At 49.4% G+C, this 27,350-nt stretch overlaps 1 protein-coding gene across 1 annotated transcript in view; it reads right to left on the bottom strand.

Annotated features, from left to right (window-relative positions):
* Positions 1-27,350, bottom strand: part of asap2b (ArfGAP with SH3 domain, ankyrin repeat and PH domain 2b) — a 45,423-nt gene that overhangs the window by 6,261 nt on the left and 11,812 nt on the right. The window contains exons 6-24 of the mRNA XM_079572882.1: positions 26,810-26,895; positions 26,668-26,743; positions 23,247-23,333; positions 23,054-23,160; positions 21,297-21,366; positions 19,458-19,545; positions 18,221-18,269; positions 14,066-14,235; positions 13,806-13,939; positions 12,858-12,952; positions 12,572-12,761; positions 11,073-11,158; positions 9,688-9,803; positions 9,534-9,601; positions 7,915-8,022; positions 7,441-7,738; positions 6,088-6,183; positions 5,784-6,018; positions 3,231-3,342 (exon numbers count right to left, since the gene is read on the bottom strand). Coding sequence (XP_079429008.1) covers positions 3,231-3,342; positions 5,784-6,018; positions 6,088-6,183; positions 7,441-7,738; positions 7,915-8,022; positions 9,534-9,601; positions 9,688-9,803; positions 11,073-11,158; positions 12,572-12,761; positions 12,858-12,952; positions 13,806-13,939; positions 14,066-14,235; positions 18,221-18,269; positions 19,458-19,545; positions 21,297-21,366; positions 23,054-23,160; positions 23,247-23,333; positions 26,668-26,743; positions 26,810-26,895 — 2,271 coding nt within the window. The remainder of the gene's footprint in view (positions 1-3,230; positions 3,343-5,783; positions 6,019-6,087; positions 6,184-7,440; positions 7,739-7,914; positions 8,023-9,533; positions 9,602-9,687; positions 9,804-11,072; positions 11,159-12,571; positions 12,762-12,857; positions 12,953-13,805; positions 13,940-14,065; positions 14,236-18,220; positions 18,270-19,457; positions 19,546-21,296; positions 21,367-23,053; positions 23,161-23,246; positions 23,334-26,667; positions 26,744-26,809; positions 26,896-27,350) is intronic.

Here is a 27,350-nt window from a genome sequence, read left to right on the forward strand (position 1 = left end):
ACTCCTAACACTACGTTAGCCTGTAGTGTCTCTGGAGCCGGTCACAGAGGAGGGTGCACTCCCAACACTACGTTAGCCTGTAGTGTCTCTGGAGCCGGTCACAGCGGAGGGTGCACTCCCAACACTACGTTAGCCTGTAGTGTTCTCTGGAGCCGGTCACAGAGGAGGGTGCACTCCCAACACTACGTTAGCCTGTAGTGTTCTCTGAGCCGGCCACAGCGGAGGGTGCACTCCCAACACTACGTTAGCCTGTAGTGTTCTCTGGAGCCGGTCACAGCGGAGGGTGCACTCCCAACACTACGTTAGCCTGTAGTGTTCTCTGAGCCGGTCACAGCGGAGGGTGCACTCCCAACACTACGTTAGCCTGTAGTGTTCTCTGGAGCCGGTCACAGCGGAGGGTGCACTCCCAACACTACGTTAGCCTGTAGTGTTCTCTGGAGCCGGTCACAGAGGAGGGTGCACTCCTAACACTACGTTAGCCTGTAGTGTTCTCTGGAGCCGGTCACAGAGGAGGGTGCACTCCCAACACTACGTTAGCCTGTAGTGTTCTCTGGAGCCGGTCACAGAGGAGGGTGCACTCCTAACACTACGTTAGCCTGTAGTGTTCTCTGGAGCCGGTCACAGCGGAGGGTGCACTCCCAACACTACGTTAGCCTGTAGTGTTCTCTGAGCCGGTCACAGCGGAGGGTGCACTCCCAACACTACGTTAGCCTGTAGTGTTCTCTGAGCCGGTCACAGCGGAGGGTGCACTCCTAACACTACGTTAGCCTGTAGTGTTCTCTGGAGCCGGCCACAGCGGAGGGTGCACTCCCAACACTACGTTAGCCTGTAGTGTTCTCTGAGCCGGTCACAGCGGAGGGTGCACTCCCAACACTACGTTAGCCTGTAGTGTTCTCTGGAGCCGGTCACAGAGGAGGGTGCACTCCCAACACTACGTTAGCCTGTAGTGTTCTCTGGAGCCGGTCACAGCGGAGGGTGCACTCCCAACACTACGTTAGCCTGTAGTGTTCTCTGAGCCGGTCACAGCGGAGGGTGCACTCCTAACACTACGTTAGCCTGTAGTGTTCTCTGGAGCCGGTCACAGCGGAGGGTGCACTCCTAACACTACGTTAGCCTGTAGTGTCTCTGGAGCCGGTCACAGCGGAGGGTGCACTCCCAACACTACGTTAGCCTGTAGTGAGCCGGTCACAGAGGAGGGTGCACTCCCAACACTACGTTAGCCTGTAGTGTTCTCTGGAGCCGGTCACAGCGGAGGGTGCACTCCTAACACTACGTTAGCCTGTAGTGTTCTCTGAGCCGGTCACAGCGGAGGGTGCACTCCCAACACTACGTTAGCCTGTAGTGAGCCGGTCACAGAGGAGGGTGCACTCCCAACACTACGTTAGCCTGTAGTGTCTCTGGAGCCGGTCACAGCGGAGGGTGCACTCCCAACACTACGTTAGCCTGTAGTGTTCTCTGAGCCGGCCACAGCGGAGGGTGCACTCCCAACACTACGTTAGCCTGTAGTGTTCTCTGAGCCGGTCACAGAGGAGGGGGCACTCCCAACACCACGTTAGCCTGTAGTGTCCCTGGAGCCGGTCACAGCGGAGGGTGCACTCCCAACACTACGTTAGCCTGTAGTGTTCTCTGAGCCGGTCACAGCGGAGGGTGCACTCCCAACACTACGTTAGCCTGTAGTGTTCTCTGAGCCGGTCACAGAGGAGGGTGCACTCCCAACACTACGTTAGCCTGTAGTGTTCTCTGAGCCGGCCACAGCGGAGGGTGCACTCCCAACACTACGTTAGCCTGTAGTGTTCTCTGAGCCGGTCACAGAGGAGGGTGCACTCCCAACACTACGTTAGCCTGTAGTGTCTCTGGAGCCGGTCACAGCGGAGGGTGCACTCCCAACACTACGTTAGCCTGTAGTGTTCTCTGAGCCGGTCACAGAGGAGGGTGCACTCCCAACACTACGTTAGCCTGTAGTGTTCTCTGAGCCGGTCACAGAGGAGGGTGCACTCCCAACACTACGTTAGCCTGTAGTGTTCTCTGAGCCGGCCACAGAGGAGGGTGCACTCCTAACACTACGTTAGCCTGTAGTGTTCTCTGGAGCCGGTCACAGAGGAGGGTGCACTCCCAACACTACGTTAGCCTGTAGTGAGCCGGTCACAGAGGAGGGTGCACTCCCAACACTACGTTAGCCTGTAGTGTCTCTGGAGCCGGTCACAGCGGAGGGTGCACTCCCAACACTACGTTAGCCTGTAGTGTTCTCTGGAGCCGGTCACAGAGGAGGGTGCACTCCCAACACTACGTTAGCCTGTAGTGTTCTCTGAGCCGGCCACAGAGGAGGGTGCACTCCTAACACTACGTTAGCCTGTAGTGTCTCTGGAGCCGGTCACAGCGGAGGGTGCACTCCCAACACTACATTAGTTTTTATGTAAAAAAACAGCGGCGCAAATACAGTTCAACGTCATTCAGTGTCAGTGGCCTCAGTGGGGCCTCTCGGAGCGTCTGATGCCAAAGCACAGTGCGTAATGCGCGCATGACAGGCGGCGGCGCTGGGAGAGGAGTGAGGACGCATGTCGCCCCATTCGTAAAAAGATCCCTAATTTAATGTGTATAAGGCTGGAGTGCAGCATCAGAAAAGACTTGCTGAGAGTTAGGAGCGGCTATGGCACGAGCCGCTGCACTTGGCTCTCCCCACGCCGCGTGATGGACAACGCTGGGGCTCACGGACAATCACAAGAAAAAAACATGGATTTACGCACGATCGAGCTACAACAACGAACCAATCAAGCAGGTTGCGAGGATCAACGGGGAGTTCTGTTTACAAAAAAGAAAAGCGGCTGTGGGTGAGTTTGGTGTTGCTAAACTGCGACACGTTCTTATTCTGAGGTTGTACAAACATGTTGTAGGCTATTACAATGCGAGATCTACAAGCCTTATAGTATGTTATAAAGTAGCCTAATCAGTAGGCTAGTTATGAGCGAAACCAAGCCGCTTGTTGCTCCATTATCCGCGTACAGGCCGGGTACAGGCCGGGTACAGGGCCGGGTACAGGCCGGGTACAGGCCGGGTACAGGGCACTGCTTGCATCGGTCGGGGAACACCGGGCCCTCCGGCGTTCGGAGGGTCCGGTGTTCCCCGAGGTACGGGGGAACATCGGACCCGGGGAACATCAGACCGACCCCCCCACAACCTCCTCCACACAGGGAGTCAAACCCACAACCTCCCGCTCTGCCACAGGGACTTACGGAGGCGGTGCTTCGGGCTCTGGGCGCCGGCGGAGGGGGCGGAGTCTGTGGAGAGAATGAGGCTCTTTTCCCGGAGCGATGCAGAGGCCGGTCTGCCACACCGGGCTCCGAGCTGAGACAAAAGAGAGCGGGTTAGTCCTGGTTCAGTCCTGGGTTAGTCCCGGTCTGGTCCCGGTCTGGTCCCGGTTAGTCCCGGTCTGGTCCCGGTTTGGTCCCGGTCTAGTCCCGGTCTGGTCCCGGTTTGGTCCCGGTCTAGTCCCGGTCTAGTCCCGGTCTGGTCCCGGTCTAGTCCCGGTTAGTCCCGGTCTGGTCCCGGTCTAGTCCCGGTCTGGTCCCGGTTTGGTCCCGGTCTAGTCCCGGTCTAGTCCCGGTTAGTCCCGGTCTGGTCCCGGTCTAGTCCCGGTCTAGTCCCGGTTAGTCCCGGTCTGGTCCCGGTCTAGTCCCGGTCTGGTCCCGGTTTGGTCCCGGTCTGGTCCCGGTCTGGTCCCGGTCTGGTCCCGGTCTGGTCCCGGTTAGTCCCGGTCTGGTCCCGGTCTAGTCCCGGTCTGGTCCCGGTCTGGTCCCGGTCTGGTCCCGGTCTGGTCCCGGTTTGGTCCCGGTCTGGTCCCGGTCTGGTCCCGGTCTGGTCCCGGTCTGGTCCCGGTTTGGTCCCGGTCTAGTCCCGGTCTAGTCCCGGTCTAGTCCCGGTTAGTCCCGGTCTAGTCCCGGTTAGTCCCGGTCTGGTCCCGGTCTAGTCCCGGTTAGTCCCGGTCTGGTCCCGGTCTAGTCCCGGTCTGGTCCCGGTCTGGTCCCGGTCTGGTCCCGGTTTGGTCCCGGTCTGGTCCCGGTCTGGTCCCGGTCTGGTCCCGGTCTGGTCCCGGTTTGGTCCCGGTCTAGTCCCGGTCTAGTCCCGGTCTAGTCCCGGTTAGTCCCGGTCTAGTCCCGGTCTGGTCCCGGTCTGGTCCCGGTCTGGTCCCGGTCTGGTCCCGGTCTGGTCCCGGTCTGGTCCCGGTTTGGTCCCGGTCTAGTCCCGGTTAGTCCCGGTCTAGTCCCGGTCTGGTCCCGGTTTGGTCCCGGTCTGGTCCCGGTCTGGTCCCGGTCTGGTCCCGGTCTGGTCCCGGTTTGGTCCCGGTCTAGTCCCGGTCTAGTCCCGGTCTAGTCCCGGTTAGTCCCGGTTAGTCCCGGTCTAGTCCCGGTCTGGTCCCGGTCTGGTCCCGGTTTGGTCCCGGTCTAGTCCCGGTCTAGTCCCGGTCTGGTCCCGGTCTAGTCCCGGTCTAGTCCCGGTCTGGTCCCGGTCTAGTCCCGGTTAGTCCCGGTCTAGTCCCGGTCTAGTCCCGGTCTAGTCCCGGTTAGTCCCGGTCTAGTCCCGGTCTGGTCCCGGTCTGGTCCCGGTCTAGTCCCGGTTAGTCCCGGTCTAGTCCCGGTTAGTCCCGGTCTAGTCCCGGTCTGGTCCCGGTCTAGTCCCGGTCTAGTCCCGGTTAGTCCTGGTCTAGTCCCGGTTAGTCCCGGTTAGTCCCGGTCTAGTCCCGGTTAGTCCTGGTCTAGTCCCGGTTAGTCCCGGTCTAGTCCCGGTCTGGTCCCGGTCTGGTCCCGGTTTGGTCCCGGTCTAGTCCCGGTCTAGTCCCGGTCTAGTCCCGGTCTGGTCCCGGTCTGGTCCCGGTCTAGTCCCGGTCTGGTCCCGGTCTAGTCCCGGTCTGGTCCCGGTCTAGTCCCGGTCTGGTCCCGGTTTGGTCCCGGTCTAGTCCCGGTCTAGTCCCGGTCTGGTCCCGGTCTGGTCCCGGTCTGGTCCCGGTCTAGTCCCGGTCTGGTCCCGGTCTAGTCCCGGTCTAGTCCCGGTCTGGTCCCGGTTTGGTCCCGGTCTAGTCCCGGTCTAGTCCCGGTCTGGTCCCGGTCTGGTCCCGGTCTGGTCCCGGTTTGGTCCCGGTCTAGTCCCGGTCTAGTCCCGGTCTAGTCCCGGTCTAGTCCCGGTCTGGTCCCGGTCTGGTCCCGGTCTGGTCCCGGTCTAGTCCCGGTCTGGTCCCGGTCTAGTCCCGGTCTGGTCCCGGTCTAGTCCCGGTCTGGTCCCGGTTTGGTCCCGGTCTAGTCCCGGTCTGGTCCCGGTCTAGTCCCGGTCTGGTCCCGGTCTAGTCCCGGTCTGGTCCCGGTCTAGTCCCGGTCTGGTCCCGGTTTGGTCCCGGTCTGGTCCCGGTCTAGTCCCGGTTAGTCCCGGTCTAGTCCCGGTCTGGTCCCGGTCTGGTCCCGGTTAGTCCCGGTCTGGTCCCGGTTTGGTCCCGGTCTAGTCCCGGTCTAGTCCCGGTCTGGTCCCGGTCTGGTCCCGGTTAGTCCCGGTCTGGTCCCGGTTTGGTCCCGGTCTAGTCCCGGTCTAGTCCCGGTCTAGTCCCGGTCTGGTCCCGGTCTAGTCCCGGTTAGTCCCGGTCTGGTCCCGGTTTGGTCCCGGTCTAGTCCCGGTCTAGTCCCGGTCTAGTCCCGGTCTGGTCCCGGTCTAGTCCCGGTCAGTCCCGGTCTGGTCCCGGTCTGGTCCCGGTCTGGTCCCGGTCTGGTCCCGGTTAGTCCCGGTCTGGTCCCGGTCCGTACCCTCGTCTCCTCGCCGGGTTCTCTCCTGGAGACTTCGGGGACTTCGGGGACTTGGGCCCCGCTCGGTGACTCGGCACTGGGGGAGGAATGGGCGGGGCTTTGTACGCGGGAGGGGGAGGAGCCTGTATGGGAGGGGGCGGGGTCTTGAAGTGCGGCGGCGGCGGTGGGAGGGGCATGTTTTTGGCAGATTTATGCGGCGCCACCGGAGGAGGAGGGGGAGGAGCCACCGGGAGAACTGAGGAGAGAGAAACATTCATCACTTTGACCTTTGACCCCCTGCCCCACAGGAAGAGGAGGTGCTTACCATACATGGAGCTGTTCCTGTCCGGGGGGCGGGGCTCGCTGGGGTCAGATGACGAGCGCTGGCGTCCGACGGTCTCCATCTGAGCGGGACGCGAACCTGAGACCGACACGCGGCACGTCAGACAGACAGGGGGGGGGCAACGTTAGGCCCGGGGGCCAAAACCGGCCCTCCGTCACCAAACTCTGGCCCTCGAGATGATTTAGAGAAACATTATGACCCAAATCAGAGCTCGAGGCCTGATAAAGGACCAGAGCAGCCGAGGCCAGAATCCTACAATAATACTTTAACAATGCTGAGAAACTCCCACCTGAACCCAGCACATTTCCTCCTGTTTGGCTTTACCCCAATCTAAAAGCTTCTGGGAAAAAGGTGAGAAAATTGCAACAAAACTGAGACGAAAACAATGATGGAAATGTGACAAAAAAATGACAAAAATTTATGAAAAAGTGGCAAAAATGTCACAAAAATGTACAAAAAAAGTGACAAAAAAATTACGAAAAATGTACAAAAAATTTATGAAAAAATAAAAAAATGGCAAAAAAATGATGAAAAAGTTATTTTAAAAAATGTCAAAAATGTCAAAAGTTTACAAAAAATGACAGACAGTGGCAAAAAAAAGACAAAAAAATTTACAAAAAAATGATGAAAAAGTGGCAAAAATGTGACAAAAAATGTTCAAACAATTTGACAAAAAAGTTACAAAAAAAGTTACAAAAATGAGTTGAATACCCCCCCAAAAAATGATGGAATGTGACAAAAAAGTGAGAAAACATTGACAAAAAAATTGACGAAAAATGACAAAAATGTGTTAAAAATGACACAAAAAATGACAAAAAAACAACAAAAATGTCACAAAAAATGTACAAAAATCTGACGCTAAAATGATGAAAAAGTGCCAAAAATGTCACAAAAAAATTGACAAAAAATTTGACAAAAAAATGACCAAAAAAAACGACAAAAATGTGACAAAAAATGAGTTGAAAACCCCCAAAAAATGATGGGAAAAAAATCTGATGACGTGAGGAAAAAGATCCATTCAGATGAGTGTTGTAGATCTTAGCTTTCAAATGAGGCGTTACACTGGCCTACAGGATTTGGGTAAAGCTGAACTGGAGAAAATGCTCTGGGTTCAGGCGGGAGTTAAGAGGTTAAAAGATTAAATCTTAAGCTTGAGTAGATTTGATCAAACCCTAAAGCAGATAAAACCGACTCTTGCCAGTGGACACAGCTTTTTACTTAACTCAGATTATTTTGTAACATTTCAAGTGAAAAATGAATCATCTTTTACAGTAACATTTCCTGTGGGATTTTCTATCTGTTCCCTGGTCTAAGATCTGTCTAACCGGCTCTGACCTCTGGGGGGCGCTCTGGGCGGCAGCGGCGGCATGGGCGGGGCCAGGTCCATCATGGTGCCGTACGTCTCGTTGCTGATCATCACGCTGGGCACCGGCGCCCTCTGCCTGTCGCGCACCAGCGTGGCGGCGTCCCGGGCCAGCAGCGCCAGGTTAGGCTGAGGGGGGGCGGAGCCGGGCACGAAGCAGCTGACGGGGCGCTCGGGGCGGAGCTCCGGGCGGAGCTCGGGGCGGAGCTCGGGGCGGAGCTCGGGGCGGAGCTCGGGGGGGTGGTGCTCCTCGCGCCGGACCGGGATTGGCTGAGGACAGAGGAGGCGGTGACATCAGAACGTCCATCATGAAAAAAATACAATAAACTTTATAAAACATGGTGAAGATGGATCAGTTTCTACAACAGAAGTAAAATATAATAATACTTCAAATACTTCAAATACTTGAAATACTTAGCGTTACTTAGCGTTACTTGAGTTCTGACCTTGTCCTCCATCTCGTCCTCGCTCTCGTCCAGGTCCTCGTTCTGCAGACGCCACTCGTACTCCACATGCACGTGCACGTTAAACTTCCCCGTCTGCGCCTGCGTCAGCTGGAGTACACAGAGTACTTCAAATACTACACAGAGTACTTCAAATACTACACAGAGTACTTCAAATACTACACAGAGTACTTCAAATACTACACAGAGTACTTCAAATACTACACAGAGTACTTCAAATACTACACAGAGTACTTCAAATACTACACAGAGTACTGCTGAATACACAGGGATACTTCAAATAGTATTACCAGCTCCTCGCAGTGGGAGTATATGGAGTACTGCAGTATTGTAATACATGTACTTACCAGTTCCTCGCAGTGGGAGTATATGGAGTACTGCAGTATTGTAGTACATGTACTTACCAGTTCCTCGCAGTGGGAGTATATGGAGTACTGCAGTATTGTAGTACATGTAGTTACCAGCTCCTCACAGTGGGAGTATATGGAGTACTGCAGTATTGTAGTACTTGTAGTTACCAGTTCCTCGCAGTGGGAGTATATGGAGTACTGCAGTATTGTAGTACTTGTACTAACCAGTTCCTCGCAGTGGGAGTATATGGAGTACTGCAGTATTGTAGTACATGTACTTACCAGTTCCTCACAGTGGGAGTATATGGAGTACTGCAGTATTGTAGTATATGTAGTTACCAGCTCCTCACAGTGGGAGTATATGGAGTACTGCAGTATTGTAGTACATGTACTTACCAGTTCCTCGCAGTGGGAGTATATGGAGTACTGCAGTATTGTAGTACATGTACTTACCAGCTCCTCACAGTGGGAGTATATGGAGTACTGCAGTATTGTAGTACTTGTACTTACCAGTTCCTCGCAGTGGGAGTATATGGAGTACTGCAGTATTGTAGTACTTGTACTAACCAGTTCCTCGCAGTGGGAGTATATGGAGTACTGCAGTATTGTAGTACTTGTACTAACCAGTTCCTCGCAGTGGGAGTATATGGAGTACTGCAGTATTGTAGTACATGTACTTACCAGTTCCTCGCAGTGGGAGTATATGGAGTACTGCAGTATTGTAGTACATGTACTTACCAGCTCCTCACAGTGGGAGTATATGGAGTACTGCAGTATTGTAGTACTTGTACTTACCAGTTCCTCGCAGTGGGAGTATATGGAGTACTGCAGTATTGTAGTACTTGTACTAACCAGTTCCTCGCAGTGGGAGTATATGGAGTACTGCAGTATTGTAGTACTTGTACTAACCAGTTCCTCGCAGTGGGAGTATATGGAGTACTGCAGTATTGTAGTACTTGTACTAACCAGTTCCTCGCAGTGGGAGTATATGGAGTACTGCAGTATTGTAGTACTTGTACTAACCAGTTCCTCGCAGTGGGAGTATATGGAGTACTGCAGTATTGTAGTACATGTAGTTACCAGTTCCTCGCAGTGGGAGTATATGGAGTACTGCAGTATTGTAGTACATGTAGTTACCAGTTCCTCGCAGTGGGAGTATATGGAGTACTGCAGTATTGTAGTACATGTACTTACCAGCTCCTCGCAGTGGGAGTATATGGAGTACTGCAGTATTGTAGTACATGTAGTTACCAGCTCCTCGCAGTGGGCGTGTCTGAGGCGTTTGGCGATGTCCAGCGGCGTTTCTCCGGCTTCATTCACTGAGACACAAACACTCTCTCAGACAAAGGCAGTAACAGAGCAGTATTTGCAGTATTTGCAGTATTCGCAGTAGTAAAGTACTCACCGATGTTAGTACTCGCCCTCCCGCGCAGTAACAGTTTGAGGCACTCGCTGTTGTCGGTTAAGCAGCAGTAATGCAGCGCCGAGGAGCCGCGGGCCGTCTGAGAGTCCAGAGAGGAGCTGGAGACAAGAACATCACGGTACTGTGGTACTTATGATACTGTGGTACTGTGATACTGTGGTACTGTGGTACTTATGATACTGTGGTACTGTGGTACTTATGATACTGTGGTACTGTGGTACTTATGATACTGTGGTACTGTGATACTGTGGTACTGTGGTACTTATGATACTGTGGTACTGTGGTACTTATGATACTGTGGTACTGTGGTACTTATGATACTGTGGTACTGTAGTACTGTGATACTGTGGTACTGCAGTACTTATGATACTGTGGTACTGTAGTACTCTGATACTGTGGTACTGTGGTACTTATGATACTGTGGTACTGTAGTACTGTGATACTGTGGTACTGCAGTACTTATGATACTGTGGTACTGTGATACTGTGGTACTGTGGTACTGTGGTACTGTGGTACTGTAGTACTGTAGTACTGTAGTACTGTGGTACTTATGATACTGTGGTACTGTGATAGTGTGGTACTGTGGTACTGTAGTACTGTGATACTGTGGTACTGTGGTACTTATGATACTGTGGTACTGTGGTACTGTGGTACTTATGATACTGTGGTACTGTGGTACTGTAGTACTGTGGTACTGTGGTACTTATGATACTGTGGTACTGTGGTACTGTAGTACTGTGGTACTGTGATACTGTGATACTGTGGTACTGTGATACTGTGATACTGTGGTACTTATGATACTGTGGTACTGTGGTACTGTAGTACTGTGGTACTTATGATACTGTGATACTGTGGTACTGTAGTACTGTGGTACTGTGATACTGTGATACTGTGATACTGTGGTACTGTGATACTGTGGTACTTATGATACTGTGGTACTGTGGTACTGTGGTACTGTGGTACTGTAGTACTGTGGTACTGTGGTACTTATGATACTGTGATACTGTGGTACTGTAGTACTGTGGTACTGTGATACTGTGATACTGTGATACTGTGGTACTGTGATACTGTGGTACTTATGATACTGTGGTACTGTGGTACTGTAGTACTGTGGTACTTATGATACTGTGGTACTGTAGTACTGTGATACTGTGGTACTGTGGTACTGTGATACTGTGGTACTGTGGTACTTATGATACTGTGGTACTGTGGTACTGTAGTACTGTGGTACTTATGATACTGTGGTACTGTAGTACTGTGATACCGTGGTACTGTGGTACTGTGATACTGTGGTACTGTGATGTTATGATATTGTGATGTTATGATATTGTGATATTGTCAAACTCTGTTGACAGGAGTGTCCTCACCTGTTCTGAGCGAGGAAGTCCACGATGTGCAGTGAGTTCCTGTCCACCATCCGCACCGCGAGGTGCAGGACCGTCTCCCCGGGCTCCTGCGGGACAGAGAGGGATCAGTCCTGGTCAGTCCTGGTTTAGTCCTGGTTTAGTCCTGGTTTAGTCCTGGTTTAGTCCTGGTTTAGTCCTGGTTTAGTCCCGGTTAGTCCTGGTTTAGTCCTGGTTTAGTCCTGGTTTAGTCCTGGTTTAGACTTGCTTTAGTCCTGGTTCAGCCCTGGTTCAGTCCTGGTTCAGTCCTGGTTCAGTCCTGGTTTAGTCCTGGTTTAGTCCTGGTTCAGCCCTGGTTTAGCCCTGGTTCAGTCCTGGTTCAGTCCTGGTTCAGTCCTGGTTCAGTCCTGGTTCAGTCCTGGTTTAGTCCTGGTTTAGTCCTGGTTCAGCCCTGGTTTAGCCCTGGTTCAGTCCTGGTTCAGTCCTGGTTTAGTCCTGGTTTAGTCCTGGTTCAGCCCTGGTTTAGCCCTGGTTCAGTCCTGGTTTAGTCCTGGTTTAGTCCTGGTTTAGTCCTGGTTCAGTCCTGGTTCAGTCCTGGTTCAGTCCTGGTTCAGTCCTGGTTCAGTCCTGGTTTAGTCCTGGTTTAGTCCTGGTTCAGCCCTGGTTTAGCCCTGGTTCAGTCCTGGTTCAGTCCTGGTTCAGTCCTGGTTCAGTCCTGGTTCAGTCCTGGTTCAGTCCTGGTTTAGTCCTGGTTTAGTCCTGGTTCAGCCCTGCTTTAGTCCTGGTTTAGTCCTGGTTTAGTCCTGGTTTAGTCCTGGTTTAGTCCTGGTTCAGTCCTGGTTTAGTCCTGGTTCAGTCCTGGTTTAGTCCTGGTTTAGTCCTGGTTCAGTCCTGGTTTAGCCCTGGTTCAGTCCTGGTTTAGTCCTGGTTTAGTCCTGGTTTAGTCCTGGTTCAGTCCTGGTTTAGTCCTGGTTTAGTCCTGGTTTAGCCCTGGTTTAGTCCTGGTTTAGTCCTGGTTTAGACCTGGTTTAGTCCTGGTTTAGACCTGGTTTAGACCTGGTTTAGTCCTGGTTTAGTCCTGGTTTAGTCCTGGTTTAGTCCTGGTTTAGTCCTGGTTTAGCCCTGGTTCAGTCCTGGTTTAGTCCTGGTTTAGTCCTGGTTCAGCCCTGGTTTAGCCCTGGTTCAGTCCTGGTTTAGTCCTGGTTTAGTCCTGGTTTAGTCCTGGTTCAGTCCTGGTTTAGTCCTGGTTCAGTCCTGGTTTAGTCCTGGTTCAGTCCTGGTTAGTCCTGGTTCAGTCCTGGTTTAGCCCTGGTTTAGTCCCGGTTTAGTCCTGGTTTAGTCCTGGTTTAGTCCTGGTTTGGTTTAGTCCTGGTTTAGTCCTGGTTCAGTCCTGGTTTAGTCCTGGTTTAGTCCTGGTTTAGTCCTGGTTTAGTCCTGGTTCAGTCCTGGTTTAGTCCTGGTTTAGTCCCGGTTAGTCCTGGTTCAGCCCCCGTTCCCCCCTCCCTGAGACCCTCCAGGCTCACGTGCTCGTTGGGTTGGGGGTTGGACTCCAGCAGGTCGGCCCCCTCGGCGTAGACCTGGAGCAGGCCCAGGATGTCTCTGCTCCTCACGGCGTCGTACAGCGCCTGCTGCCTCCTGCTGGCCTCGGGGTGTAACTGCAGCACGAAGCGCCGCTCCACATACTTGGCAGTGATGAAGTCTTTACGACTCTGCCTGAAACACACACCACAGGAGTGAAACCACCTCCTCACGGGCTCGGGACACTCCGCTCCACCTGATGATGTCACAGGGTGGCGCTCTCAGACTCACATGTCGCTGGTCGGCTCTGGTTTGGTCACGTCCCGCCCCTCCAGGTCCGCCTCCATGATCTCGTTGAAGCTCGAGTTCCCCACGTTTTTAGCCAACTGGAAAAACAACAGGTGGGAGGAGTCTGTGTGAAGGCGGGTCAGGTGGGAGGAGTCTGCACATCCTAACGCCTCATTCGAAATCTAAGACCTACAAAATTCATCTAAATACATCTTTTTTTCCTTGCATTGTTGCTGTGTTGTCATCCCATTTTTGTTGCTCTATTGTGGATTTTCAACTCTTTTTTTGTCACATTTATGTCACATTTTTGTCTGTTTTTTTCAGTTTTTCGTCACTTTTTCATCAAATCTTTTTCAGTTTTTTGTCACTTTTTCATCAAATCTTTTTCAGTTTTTTGTCACTTTTTCGTCAAATTTTTGTCAATTCTTGTCATTTTTTTTTTTTTCGTTTTTTCGTCAGTTTTTGTCAAATTTTAGTCACATTTTCAGTTTTTTTTTCAGTTTTTCGTCATATTTTCGTCAAATTTTTGTCACTTTTTGTCACATTTTTGTCCATTTTATTCAGTTTTTCGTCACTTTTTGTCAAATATTTTTCAGTTTTTGTCACTTTTTCATCAAATCTTTTTCAGTTTTTTGTCACTTTTTCGTCACATTTTTGTCAATTCTTGTCATTTTTTTTTTTTTCGTTTTTTCGTCAGTTTTTGTCAAATTTTAGTCAATTTTTTTCATTTTTTTTTCCATTTTTTTGTCACTTTTTCGTCACATTTTTGTCAATTCTTTTAATTTTTTTTCATTTTTTCGTCACTTTTTGTCAATTTTTTTTCAGTTTTTCATCACATTTTCGTCATATTTCCGTCACATTTCATCTCATATGATGCTTTTTTCCAGAAGCTTTTAGATTTGGGTAAAGTCAAACTGGTTCAGGTGGGTCGACCCAGGTGCGTTCACTGACCAGCAGCTCTGACGTCCCCAGCACGTCCAGGTCCAGGCTCTGGATCCGGGAGTAGTGGACGCCCATCTCGCGGTGGATCCCGGAGCACTCGATGCAGATGAGCACGCCCAGGTTCGTGCTGAGCCAGGACGGGCCTGCGGGAGAGTTTGGGAGACGTTTTCACTCATAACTAGTTCTTTCCTAAACTAAACCAGATCAAAACCCCTCTGAGCGGATCTAACACGTCACAGAATAACCCAGGCCTTGAACCCGTGACTGACCGGGCGCTCCGCAGTCGCAGCACACGTCGTTCCCGCTCATGCGCCGCACTTCCCCCACGATGGCCCTGGTCAGCTCCTGCACGATGTTGTTCTCGCCCTCATCGTCTCCGTCGCCTTTGAACGCTTTGTTCAGAGCCTCCTCCTTACTGTTCTGGAGCACCGAGATCCAGCTGGGACGAGGTCAGAGAGGAGGACGAGAGGACATGAGGATGAGAGGACAAGAGGACATGAGGACATGAGGACAACAGGACAAGAGGACATGAGGACAAGAGGACATCAGGACATCAGGACAACAGGACATCAGGACAACAGGACATCAGGACAACAGGACATCAGGACAACAAGACATCAGGACAACAAGACATCAGGACAACAAGACATCAGGACAACAGGACAACAGGACAACAAGACAATAGGACAACAGGACATCAGGACAACAAGACATCAGGACAACAAGACATCAGGACAACAGGACATCAGGACAACAGGACATCAGGCAACAAGACATCAGGCAACAAGACATCAGGACAACAGGACATCAGGACAACAAGACATCAGGACAACAGGACATCAGGCAACAAGACATCAGGACAACAGGACATCAGGCAACAAGACATCAGGCAACAAGACATCAGGCAACAAGACATCAGGACAACAGGACATCAGGACAACAAGACATCAGGACAACAGGACATCAGGCAACAAGACATCAGGCAACAAGACATCAGGACAACAAGACATCAGGACAACAAGACATCAGGCAACAAGACATCAGGACAACAAGACATCAGGACAACAAGACAACAGGCAACAGGACATCAGGACAACAAGACATCAGGCAACAAGACATCAGGACAACAAGACATCAGGACAACAAGACATCAGGACAACAGGACATCAGGACAACAAGACATCAGGACAACAAGACATCAGGACAACAAGACATCAGGACAACAAGACATCAGGACAACAAGACATCAGGACAACAAGACATCAGGACAACAAGACATCAGGCAACAAGACATCAGGACAACAAGACATCAGGACAACAAGACATCAGGACAACAGGACATCAGGACAACAAGACATCAGGACAACAGGACATCAGGACAACAAGACATCAGGACAACAAGACATCAGGACAACAAGACAACAAGACATCAGGACAACAAGACATCAGGACAACAGGACATCAGGACAACAAGACATCAGGACAACAAGACATCAGGACAACAAGACAACAAGACATCAGCACAACAAGACATCAGGACAACAAGACATCAGGCAACAAGACATCAGGACAACAGGACATCAGGACAACAAGACATCAGGACAACAGGACAACAGGACATCAGGACAACAAGACATCAGGACAACAAGACATCAGGACAACAAGACATCAGGACAACAAGACATCAGGACAACAAGACATCAGGACAACAGGACAACAGGACAACAAGACAATAGGACAACAGGACATCAGGACAACAAGACATCAGGACAACAAGACATCAGGACAACAAGACATCAGGACAACAAGACATCAGGACAACAAGACATCAGGACAACAGGACAACAGGACAACAAGACATCAGGACAACAGGACATCAGGACAACAAGACATCAGGACAACAAGACATCAGGACAACAAGACATCAGGACAACAAGACATCAGGACAACAAGACATCAGGACAACAGGACAACAGGACAACAGGACAACAAGACATCAGGACAACAAGACATCAGGACAACAAGACATCAGGACAACAGGACATCAGGCATCGACAACAAGACATCAGGACAACAGGACATCAGGACAACAAGACATCAGGACAACAAGACATCAGGACAACAAGACATCAGGACAACAAGACATCAGGACAACAAGACATCAGGCATCGACAACAAGACATCAGGACATCAGGACAACAGGACAACAGGACATCAGGACAACAAGACATCAGGACAACAAGACATCAGGACAACAGGACATCAGGCATCGACAACAAGACATCAGGACATCAGGACAACAGGACAACAGGACATCAGGACAACAAGACATCAGGACAACAAGACATCAGGACAACAAGACATCAGGACAACAGGACATCAGGCATCGACAACAAGACATCAGGACAACAAGACATCAGGACAACAAGACATCAGGACAACAAGACATCAGGACAACAAGACATCAGGACAAGAGGACATCAGGACAACAAGACATCAGGACAACAAGACATCAGGACAACAAGACATCAGGACAACAAGACATCAGGACAACAAGACATCAGGACAACAAGACATCAGGACAACAAGACATCAGGACAACAGGACATCAGGACAACAAGACATCAGGACAACAAGACATCAGGACAACAGGACATCAGGACAACAAGACATCAGGACAACAAGACATCAGGACAACAGGACATCAGGACAACAAGACATCAGGACAACAAGACATCAGGACAACAGGACATCAGGACAACAAGACATCAGGACAACAAGACATCAGGACATCAGGACATCAGGACAACAAGACATCAGGACAACAGGACAACAAGACAATAGGACAACAGGACATCAGGACATCAAGACATCAGGACAAAAAGACATCAGGACAACAGGACAACAGGACATCAGGACATCAAGACATCAGGACAACAAGACATCAGGCAACAAGACAACAGGACAACAAGACATCAGGACAACAACACATCAGGACAACAAGACATCAGGACATCAGGACATCAGGACAACAAGACAACAAGACATCAGGACAACAGGACAACAGGACAACAGGACATCAAGACATCAGGACAACAAGACATCAGGACAACAACACATCAGGACAACAAGACATCAGGCAACAAGACATCAGGACAACAAGACATCAGGCAACAAGACAACAGGACAACAAGACATCAGGCAACAAGACATCAGGACAACAGGACAACAGGACAACAAGACATCAGGACAACAGGACATCAGGACAACAAGACATCAGGACAACAACACATCAGGACAACAAGACATCAGGCAACAAGACATCAGGACAACAAGACATCAGGACATCAGGACAACAGGACATCAGGACAACAAGACATCAGGACAACAAGACATCAGGACAACAACACATCAGGACAACAAGACATCAGGCAACAAGACATCAGGACAACAAGACATCAGGCAACAAGACATCAGGCAACAACACATCAGGACAACAAGACATCAGGCAACAACACATCAGGACAACAACACATCAGGACAACAAGACATCAGGACAACAGGACATCAAGACAACAAGACATCAGGACAACAAGACATCAGGACATCAGGACAACAGTACATCAGGACAACAGGACAACAAGACATCAGGACAACAGGACATCAGGACAACAGGACATCAGGACAACAGGACATCAGGACAACAGGACAACAAGACATCAAGACAACAGGACAACAGGACAACAAGACATCAAGACAACAGGACAACAGGACAACAAGACATCAAGACAACAGGACAACAGGACATCAGGACAACAAGACATCAGGACAACAAGACATCAGGACAACAAGACATCAGGACAACAGGACAACAAGACATCAGGACAACAGGACAACAAGACATCAAGACAACAGGACAACAAGACAACAAGACAACAGGACATCAGGACAACAGGACATCAGGACAACAGGACATCAGGACAACAGGACAACAGGACAACAAGACATCAGGACAACAGGACAACAAGACATCAAGACAACAAGACATCAGGCAACAAGACATCAGGACATCAGACCGAGGAATCCAGTGAGGAAAGGATCGTAGATGCCACAATCCACCTGTGTCTCACATTAGACCTGGGCCACGTCAATATTTGTGGGACTTTCTCGATAACAATGCGATATATTGTGTATGATGTGTAGTTTTAATATATTTGATGTGTAGTTTTGATATTTTTGATGTGTAGTTTTGATATTTTTGATGTGTATTTTTGATATTTTTGACATGTACTTTTGAACAGTACTTTTAAAGTGTTCCCTTGATGGCCCAGAGTGTTAAAAATCCGATATGGTAAATAAAACACAAATGAAAACATGTAACTGTGACTTTAAAGCCACACGCGTCAGGACAAAGACAAACTCACATCTGACACTCGGCCTCGTCCTCCGTCTGGAAGTGATACGTCCTGTCGTCTGGAAACATAACGCCGTTAAAAGAGGACGATCGCAGGACTAAAGTGGGACTAAAGAGGGACTAAAGTGGGACTAAAGTGGGACTAAAGTGGGACTAAAGCGGGACTAAAGCGGGACTAAAGCGGGACTAAAGCGGGACTAAAGCGGGACTAAAGAGGGACTAAAGTGGGACTAAAGCGGGACTAAAGCGGGACTAAAGCGGGACTAAAGCGGGACTAAAGCGGGACTAAAGCGGGACTAAAGCGGGACTAAAGCGGGACTAAAGTGGGACTAAAGCGGGACTAAAGCGGGACTTAAGTGGGACTAAAGCAGGACTAAAGCGGGACTAAAGCGGGACTAAAGTGGGACTAAAGCGGGACTAAAGCGGGACTAAAGCGGGACTAAAGCGGGACTAAAGCGGGACTAAAGTGGGACTAAAGTGGGACTAAAGTGGGACTAAAGTGGGACTAAAGTGGGACTAAAGCGGGACTAAAGCGGGACTTAAGTGGGACTAAAGCAGGACTAAAGTAGGACTAAAGCGGGACTAAAGTGGGACTAAAGTGGGACTAAAGTGGGACTAAAGTGGGACTTAAGTGGGACTAAAGCGGGACTAAAGTGGGACTAAAGTGGGACTAAAGTGGGACTAAAGCGGGACTAAAGTGGGACTAAAGTGGGACTTAAGTGGGACTAAAGCGGGACTAAAGTGGGACTAAAGTGGGACTAAAGTGGGACTAAAGCGGGACTAAAGTGGGACTTAAGTGGGACTAAAGCGGGACTAAAGCGGGACTAAAGTGGGACTAAAGTGGGACTAAAGCGGGACTAAAGCGGGACTAAAGTGGGACTAAAGTGGGACTAAAGTGGGACTAAAGTGGGACTAAAGCGGGACTAAAGCGTGACTAAAGTGGGACTAAAGTGGGACTAAAGCGGGACTAAAGCGGGACTAAAGCGGGACTAAAGCGGGACTAAAGTGGGACTAAAGTGGGACTAAAGCGGGACTAAAGCGGGACTAAAGTGGGACTAAAGCGGGACTAAAGAGGGACTAAAGCAGGACTACACAGGGACTAAAGTGGGACTAAAGTGGGACTAAAGGGGGACTTAAGTGGGACTAAAGCGGGACTAAAGCGGGACTAAAGCGGGACTAAAGCGGGACTAAAGTGGGACTAAAGTGGGACTAAAGTGGGACTAAAGTGGGACTAAAGCCGGGCTCACGGGAGAACAGGTCGAAGCTCTTCTTCTCGTCCGGGTTCCTCTTGACCTGGCAGGTGAGCAGGTTCAGTTTGGCCGGAGGTCGATTCGCCTGAAGGACAAAAAACAGACAAATCACCAAAAACACAAGCGTGGAAACAAACCTGTCAGTGTTTGTGAACAAATAACACGTCATTCACATATCAATGTTTTACTCTTTATTTTTATTATACATTTTTTTCGGAATTTTCAAAACTGTTTCCCGTTACTTCCTGGATAAATCTCTGTCTCAAACCAACAAAACGCTAGAGAATAAATATATAGCAGCATCTTTCAAGCCTTTTCCTTCAAAAGTAAATATTTATCTTATTCCGTGTGAGTCGTTAATAACAGTGTCTGACAAATGCAAACCTTTTAGCTTTAACCTCTTAACCCCCGCCCTGACCTCGCGCATCTTCTCCAGTTCAGCCGGACCCAAATGCCATCGTAACGCCTCAATCTAAGACCTACAAAACTCATCTAAATAAAGCTTTTCTTCCTTGCATTGTTGCTGTGTTGTCATCCCTTTTTTTTGTCACTTTTGTTGCTCTATTGTGGATTTTCAACTCTTCTTTGTCACTTTTTCGTCACATTTTTGTAACTTTTTTGTCACCTTTTTTTCAGTTTTTTTTTTTCAGTTTTTCGTCGCATTTTTGTCACATTTTTGTCAAACTTGTGTCCGTTTTTTGTCAGTTTTTCGTCACATTATTGTCAAATTTATTTCAGTTTATTTTTCAGTTTTTTGTCACTTTTTTGTCACTTTTTTTTTCAGTTTTTCGTCACATTTTTGTCAATTTTTTGTCAATTTTTAGTATTTTTTCCCCCCGTTTTTTTCCGTTTTTCGTCAATTTTTTCTCATTTTTTTTTTCATTTTTTCATTTTTTATTTATTTTATTTGTTCATTTTTTTGTCACTTTTTTGTCAAATTTTTGTCTGTTTTTGTCTGTTTTTTGAGTTTTTCGTCACATTTTTGTCAAACTTGTGTCAGTTTTTTGTCACATTATTGTCAAATTTATTTCAGTTTATTTTTCAGTTTTTCGTCACATTTTTGTCACATTTTCGTCAAACTTGTGTCACTTTTTTGTCCATTTTTTCCCGTTTTTTTCCGTTTTTCGTCACATTTTTTGTCAAATTTTCGTCACATTTTCGTCAAACTTGTGTCACTTTTTTGTCAATTTTTTGTCCAATTTTTGTCACTTTTTGTCAAACTTGTGTCACTTTTTCGTCACTTTTTCGTCACATTTTTATCATATTTTTGTCACATTTTTATCATATGATGCTTTTTGGGTAAAGCCAAACTGGAGAAAATGTGCTCGGTTCAGGTGGGAGTAAAGAGGTTAAGCGAATGATCACCAATAAAACATCAAAAAACATTTCATAATTTACATAAAGAGGCCATTTTGTTTATTCTCCACCACCAGAGAGAGAGGAACACGAAAGAGGAAAACCACAGGCCAAGAAACAGAAAAGAAATAAATGAAAATAATGTGTGAAGTATTGAGGTTCAGGTGCGTCTCCTGCTTCACCCTCCGCCTGGTTCTCCTCCGCCTTAAGCTCCGCCTCCTCTTTCTCCTGTGGCCGTTTCCTGACTCGTCTAAACACTTGGGGAATAACAGGAAAGAAAAACAGGAAAATCTAATAAATAAAAGGTGACGCTTCATAATAACTGCTCATCATCAGGAAAGGGTCTGTTTGACTTCGAGTAAAGAGCGTGCAGTTATGATGAAGTGGAACCAAAAGGACAGAGAGAGTGAGCGTGGAGGGGGCGGGGTTACTCATGCAGGGGGCGGGGTTACTCGTGCAGGGGGCGGGGTTTGTCCTTACCGTGCCGTGGTGGATGGTGAGGAAGCCGTTTCTCACTGAACACTTTCTCTTCTGCCAGACTCTCCTCAGACTGAAACACATTTATATTTACATTAAAAACCTTTTCTCCAGTTCAGCTTTACCCAAATCTAAAAGCTTTTCGACTGGAGTTCACAGCCTGTAGGCCAGAGTTCATTTAAACACATCTATATTTAGTTTTAGTCTTGACAAAAATGTCCTTTAAAGGAACAGGCCAGCGTTTTTCCATCCTGAGATATGTTCTTACCTGAGCTGTGACGAGTTCTTTAGGACCTGTCTGATCTTCAGTCACGTAAAGTATAATTACACACAATTAAACAATGTGGATTTTCTAAGCGGATAAAAGGGGGAACTATATTGTAAGGCGTAATAATACCAGGAGTAATTTGGCATCCGCACAGTAAAGTGAAGATTTACCAGACAGGTCCTAAAGAACTCGTCACAGCTCAGGTAAGAACATATCTCAGGATGGAAAAACGCTGGCCTGTTCCTTTAAGTTTAGTCTAGTTTTATTCGCCTAAAATTTCCTGTAAATTGAGTCGACTTTGCATTTACAACATTTATTGTAATTATCTTTATTGTATTATATTCATGGAGCTCCTCCCACATGAGCGAAGCCGTCGGTGAATTTGGATGATTTTTATTTAGTCAGATTTTAGGCGACGAAAATCTCTGGACAATTTAGTCACTTCCCCCCCTCCCTCCCCTCTTGTAGACTCACCCCTCCCTCCCCTCTCCTCTTGTAGACTCACCCCTCCTTCCCCTCCCTCCCTCCTCTTGTAGAGACTCACCCCTCGCTCCTCTTGTAGACTCACCCCTCCTTCCCCTCCCTCCCTCCTCTTGTAGAGACTCACCCCTCGCTCCTCTTGTAGACTCACCCCTCCCTCCCCCCTCCCCTCTTGTAGAGACTCACCCCTCGCTCCTCTTGTAGAGACTCACCCCTCTCCTCTTGTAGAGACTCACCCCTCTCCTCTTGTAGAGACTCACCCCTCGCTCCTCTTGTAGAGACTCACCCCTCCCTCCTCTTGTAGAGACTCACCCCTCGCTCCTCTTGTAGAGACTCACCCCTCGCTCTCCCCTCTCCTCTTGTAGACTCACCCCTCGCTCTCCCCTCTCCTCTTGTAGACTCACCCCTCGCTCCTCTTGTAGAGACTCACCCCTCTCCTCTTGTAGAGACTCACCCCTCGCTCCTCTTGTAGAGACTCACCCCTCCCTCCTCTTGTAGAGACTCACCCCTCGCTCCTCTTGTAGAGACTCACCCCTCTCCTCTTGTAGAGACTCACCCCTCGCTCCTCTTGTAGAGACTCACCCCTCCCTCCTCTTGTAGAGACTCACCCCTCGCTCTCCCCTCTCCTCTTGTAGACTCACCCCTCGCTCTCCCCTCTCCTCTTGTAGACTCACCCCTCGCTCCTCTTGTAGAGACTCACCCCTCTCCTCTTGTAGAGACTCACCCCTCTCCTCTTGTAGAGACTCACCCCTCGCTCCTCTTGTAGAGACTCACCCCTCCCTCCTCTTGTAGAGACTCACCCCTCGCTCTCCCCTCTCCTCTTGTAGACTCACCCCTCGCTCTCCCCTCTCCTCTTGTAGACTCACCCCTCGCTCCTCTTGTAGAGACTCACCCCCCTCCCCTCTTGTAGAGACTCACCCCTCGCTCCTCTTGTAGAGACTCACCCCTCGCTCTCCCCTCTCCTCTTGTAGACTCACCCCTCGCTCCCCCCTCCCCTCTTGTAGAGACTCACCCCTCGCTCCTCTTGTAGAGCACCCCTGAGCGCTCCGTCCCGTGGGCCTTGTTCCCCTGCAGCTGGTGGAGGCTGTATCCCGAGCTCTGCTTCGCCTGCGCCGAGTCCTACAAACACACGGGAGTCGAACCTCAGACTCTGGTGAAGGGGAGGGGGAGTGGAAGGGAGGGGGGGGGGTGGAGGGGCCTCTGACCTCTTTGTGCTCGCTCTGTAGGGAGTTCTTCAGGACGTCCCGGAGCTGCAGCAGCTGCTTCCTCTCCGCGTCCTGCCCCTGCTTGATCTGGACAAATAAAAATAGTATAAAAAATATTCCAGCAGTTTCACTTCCTGATCATCATGTGACCTCCCCATAAGCCCCGCCCACTCATACGGTCTGAGAGCCTCCTGCTCCAGCCGCGCTAACTACAGTTAGATTCACACTGACCCTATTGTACATGTTTTAGCTGTGCCACCGGGCTGATACCAGGCCGATGTCTACGAAGTGATGGAGACTTCCTGTTCTTTTGCTTTGGAAAGTTTCCTTCACAGGGGGGCTGGGGGGGGAGGAGCTCGGAGTAGAGTCGCTGCTCCTTCATGAAGAACAGAGCAGCTGGGGTGGCTCTGGCATCTGTTCCGGATACCTCCTGGTCGCCTCCTGTGGGAGGTGCTCCAGGCATGTCCTAGTGGGACAAGGCCTCGTGGACCCAGGACACGGTCAGAACAGCTGGAGGAGGTCAGGCCCCCCCAGAACAGCTGGAGGAGGTCAGGCCCCCCCAGAACAGCTGGAGGAGGTCAGGCCCCCCCAGAACAGCTGGAGGAGGTCAGGCCCCCCCAGAACAGCTGGAAGGAGGTCAGGCCCCCCCAGAACAGCTGGAAGGAGGTCAGGCCCCCCCAGAACAGCTGGAGGAGGTCAGGCCCAGAACAGCTGGAGGAGGTGTGTGTGTATATTTCATGTCACAGTAGGGCTGTAGTCGGTCAAATCGATTCATATTTTAAGATTGATTGTTTTTATTGTTTTAGCTCTGACCTCTGAGAGGAAGGTCCTGACTGTCCCACTGTCAGTAAAGGACAGACCTTCACGAGCCTCCAGCCCGCGGTGGTCGAGGCTCAGTGAAGGACAGACCTTCATGAGCCTCCAGCCCGCGGTGGTCGAGGCTCAGTGAAGGACAGACCTTCATGAGCCTCCAGCCCGCGGTGGTCGAGGCTCATGAAGGACAGACCTTCATGAGTCTCCAGCCCGCGGTGGTCGAGGCTCAGTAAAGGACAGACCTTCATGAGCCTCCAGCCTGCGGTGGTCGAGGCTCAGTGAAGGACAGACCTTCATGAGCCTCCAGCCCGCGGTGGTCGAGGCTCAGTGAAGGTCTGTCCTTCACTGAGCCTCCAGCCCGCGGTGGTCGAGGCTCAGTGAAGGACAGACCTTCACTGAGCCTCGACCACCGCGGGCTGGAGGCTCAGTGAAGGTCTGTCCTTTACTGAGCCTCGACCACCGCGGGCTGGAGACTCATGAAGGTCTGTCCTTCACTGAGCCTCCAGCCCGCGGTGGTCGAGGCTCAGTGAAGGACAGACCTTCATGAGCCTCCAGCCCGCGGTGGTCGAGGCTCAGTGAAGGACAGACCTTCATGCGCCTCCAGCCCGCGGTGGTCGAGTGAAGTCTGTGATGGGTCAGTTTATCATTGACTGACCCATCACAGACTGAGCCTTTTTTTGTTTTGGAATCTGCTGAATTGTGTCTTTGAAGAACCGACTGAAGCTGAATGTCCTGATTAAATCAGCGCCCCCTGCTGGACAGCTCAACACTGACACGTGTTACAGTAGGAGGATGATAGAGCGGACCTTTGGAAGATCAGGCCCCCTGTAATCTGAGCCGGCTCCTCTGTTAGCCTGGAGCCGCCTGGAGCCTCATGGAGCCTCATGGAGCCTCCTGGAGCCTCCTGGAGCCTCCTGGAGCCTCCCGGAGCCCCCTGGAGCCCCCTGGAGCAGCCTGGAGCCTCCTGGAGCCTCCCGGAGCCCCCCGGAGCCTCCTGGAGCATTTTCTCCAGTTCAGCTTTACCCAAATCCTGTAGGCCAGTGTAACGCCTCATTTGAAAGCTAAGACCTACAAAACTCATCTAAATGGATCTTTTTCCTCACGTCATCACAGTTTTTTTCCATCATTTTTTGGGGGTTTTCAACTCATTTTGTAACTTTTTTTTCTTTTTTTTTCTTCATTTATTGTCACATTTTTTGTCATTTTTTGTCGAATTTTTGGCACTTTTTCATCATTTTTTCGTCAAATTTTTGTACATTTTTGTCGTTTTTTTTATGTCATTTTTTGTCAATTTTTTTTCCAAATTTTTATAACATTTTTGTCAAATTGTTTGCCATTTTTTTCAATTTTTTTGTGACATTTTTGGCACTTTTTCATCATTTTCTGTCATTTTATCGTCAAATTTTTGTACATTTTTGTCAAGGTTTTTTTTGGTCATTTTTCCGTCATTTTTTGTCAAATTTTTATAACATTTTTGTGACATTTTCATAATTTTTTGTCAATGTTTTCTCACTTTTTTGTCACATTTCCATCATTGTTTTCGTCTCAGTTTTGTTGCTTTTTTCCAGAAGCTTTTGGATTGGGGTAAAGCCAAACTGGAGGTCGGTTCAGGCGGGGGTTAAGGGGTTAGTGAATGTTCAGGCCTTTGGAGACGTGACTCTGGATCAGAATGAGCCTGATATAAAAGTCTCGGGATGTTCCTCTGAGCTTTGGAACAGAAACTCTTCTTCTTCTTCTTCTTCTTCTTCTTCTCTAAAGTCAGACTCACCGAGGTCAGGTCGGACGTCAGCTTCTCCACAGATGGTTTGAGCGTCTCCACGGCCTTCAGTCCGTCCTCCCCATTTTGGTGTCATTTCTTGTCAAATTTTTACAACATTTTTGTCATTTTTTGTGACATTTTTGGCACTTTTTCATAGTTTTTTGTGTCAATTTTTTATCACATTTTTGTCAATTTTTGTAAATTTTTTGGTGACATTTTTGTCTTTTTTTTAATTTATTTTTCCATCAATTTTTTGTCACTTTTTGTGTCAATTTTGTGTCAATTTTTGTGCCATTTTTTGTCAAATTTTTATCACATTTTTGTCAATTTTTGTGACATTTTTGTGACATTTTTCATCCTTTTTTGTCATTTTGTCGTCAATTTTTTGTCACTTTTTGTGTCAATTTTGTGTCAATTTTTGTGCCATTTTTTGTCAAATTTTTATCACATTTTTGTCAATTTTTGTGACATTTTTGGTCATTTTTCCATCCATTTTTTGTCACTTTTTGGTCATTTTTGTCATTTTGTCGTCATTTTTTATGTCATTTTTTCGTGACATTTTTTTTCAATGTTTTCTCACTTTTTTGTCACATTTTTGTCATTTTTTGCCACTTTTTCTTCAATTTTTTTGTCACATTTCCATCTTTGTTTTCGTCTCAGTTTTGTTGCCATTTTCTCACCTTTTTTCCAGAAGCTTTTGGATTGGGGTAAAGCCAAACTGGAGGAAAAGTGCTCGGTTCAGGTGGGAGGTAAGGGGTTCATGAATGTTCAGATATAAAGTCTCAGCATGTTCCTCTGAGCTGTGGAGCAGAAACTCTTCTTCTTCTTCTTCTCTAAAGTCAGACTCACCGAGGTCAGGTCGGAGGTCAGCTTCTCCACAGATGGTTTGAGCGTCTCCACGGCCTTCAGTCCGTCCTGGAAGAAACTGAGACACGGACACTTTACTGTGAGGAACGTCCGGTTAAAGCAGGACTGAGGAGGAGACACGGACTTGCACTGAGCGTGGAAGAACTTGATGAGGTTCTGCAGGAGGTCCACGCCTTTCTTCACCTTGATCTCGTTCACTTTCAGCAAATACTGGAACAGAAGAAGAAGAAGCAGCTCACACATCTGCAGCTGAAGCCCCTCCCCCCTCTCTGTTACCTCACACACCTGCAGCTGAAGCCCCTCCCCTCTCTCTGTTACCTCACACACCTGCAGCTGAAGCCCCTCCCCTCTGTTACCTCACACATCTGCAGCTGAAGCCCCTCCCCCCTCTCTGTTACCTCACACACCTGCAGCTGAAGCCCCTCCCCTCTCTGTTACCTCACACATCTGCAGCTGAAGCCCCTCCCCCCTCTCTGTTACCTCACACATCTGCAGCTGAAGCCCCTCCCCTCTCTGTTACCTCACACATCTGCAGCTGAAGCCCCTCCCCTCTCTCTGTTACCTCACACACCTGCAGCTGAAGCCCCTCCCCCCTCTCTGTTACCTCACACACCTGCAGCTGAAGCCCCTCCCCTCTCTCTGTTACCTCACACACCTGCAGCTGA

Source organism: Gobius niger, assembly GCF_951799975.1.
Source record: "Gobius niger genome assembly, chromosome: 15".
Taxonomy (NCBI): Eukaryota; Metazoa; Chordata; class Actinopteri; order Gobiiformes; family Gobiidae; genus Gobius; species Gobius niger.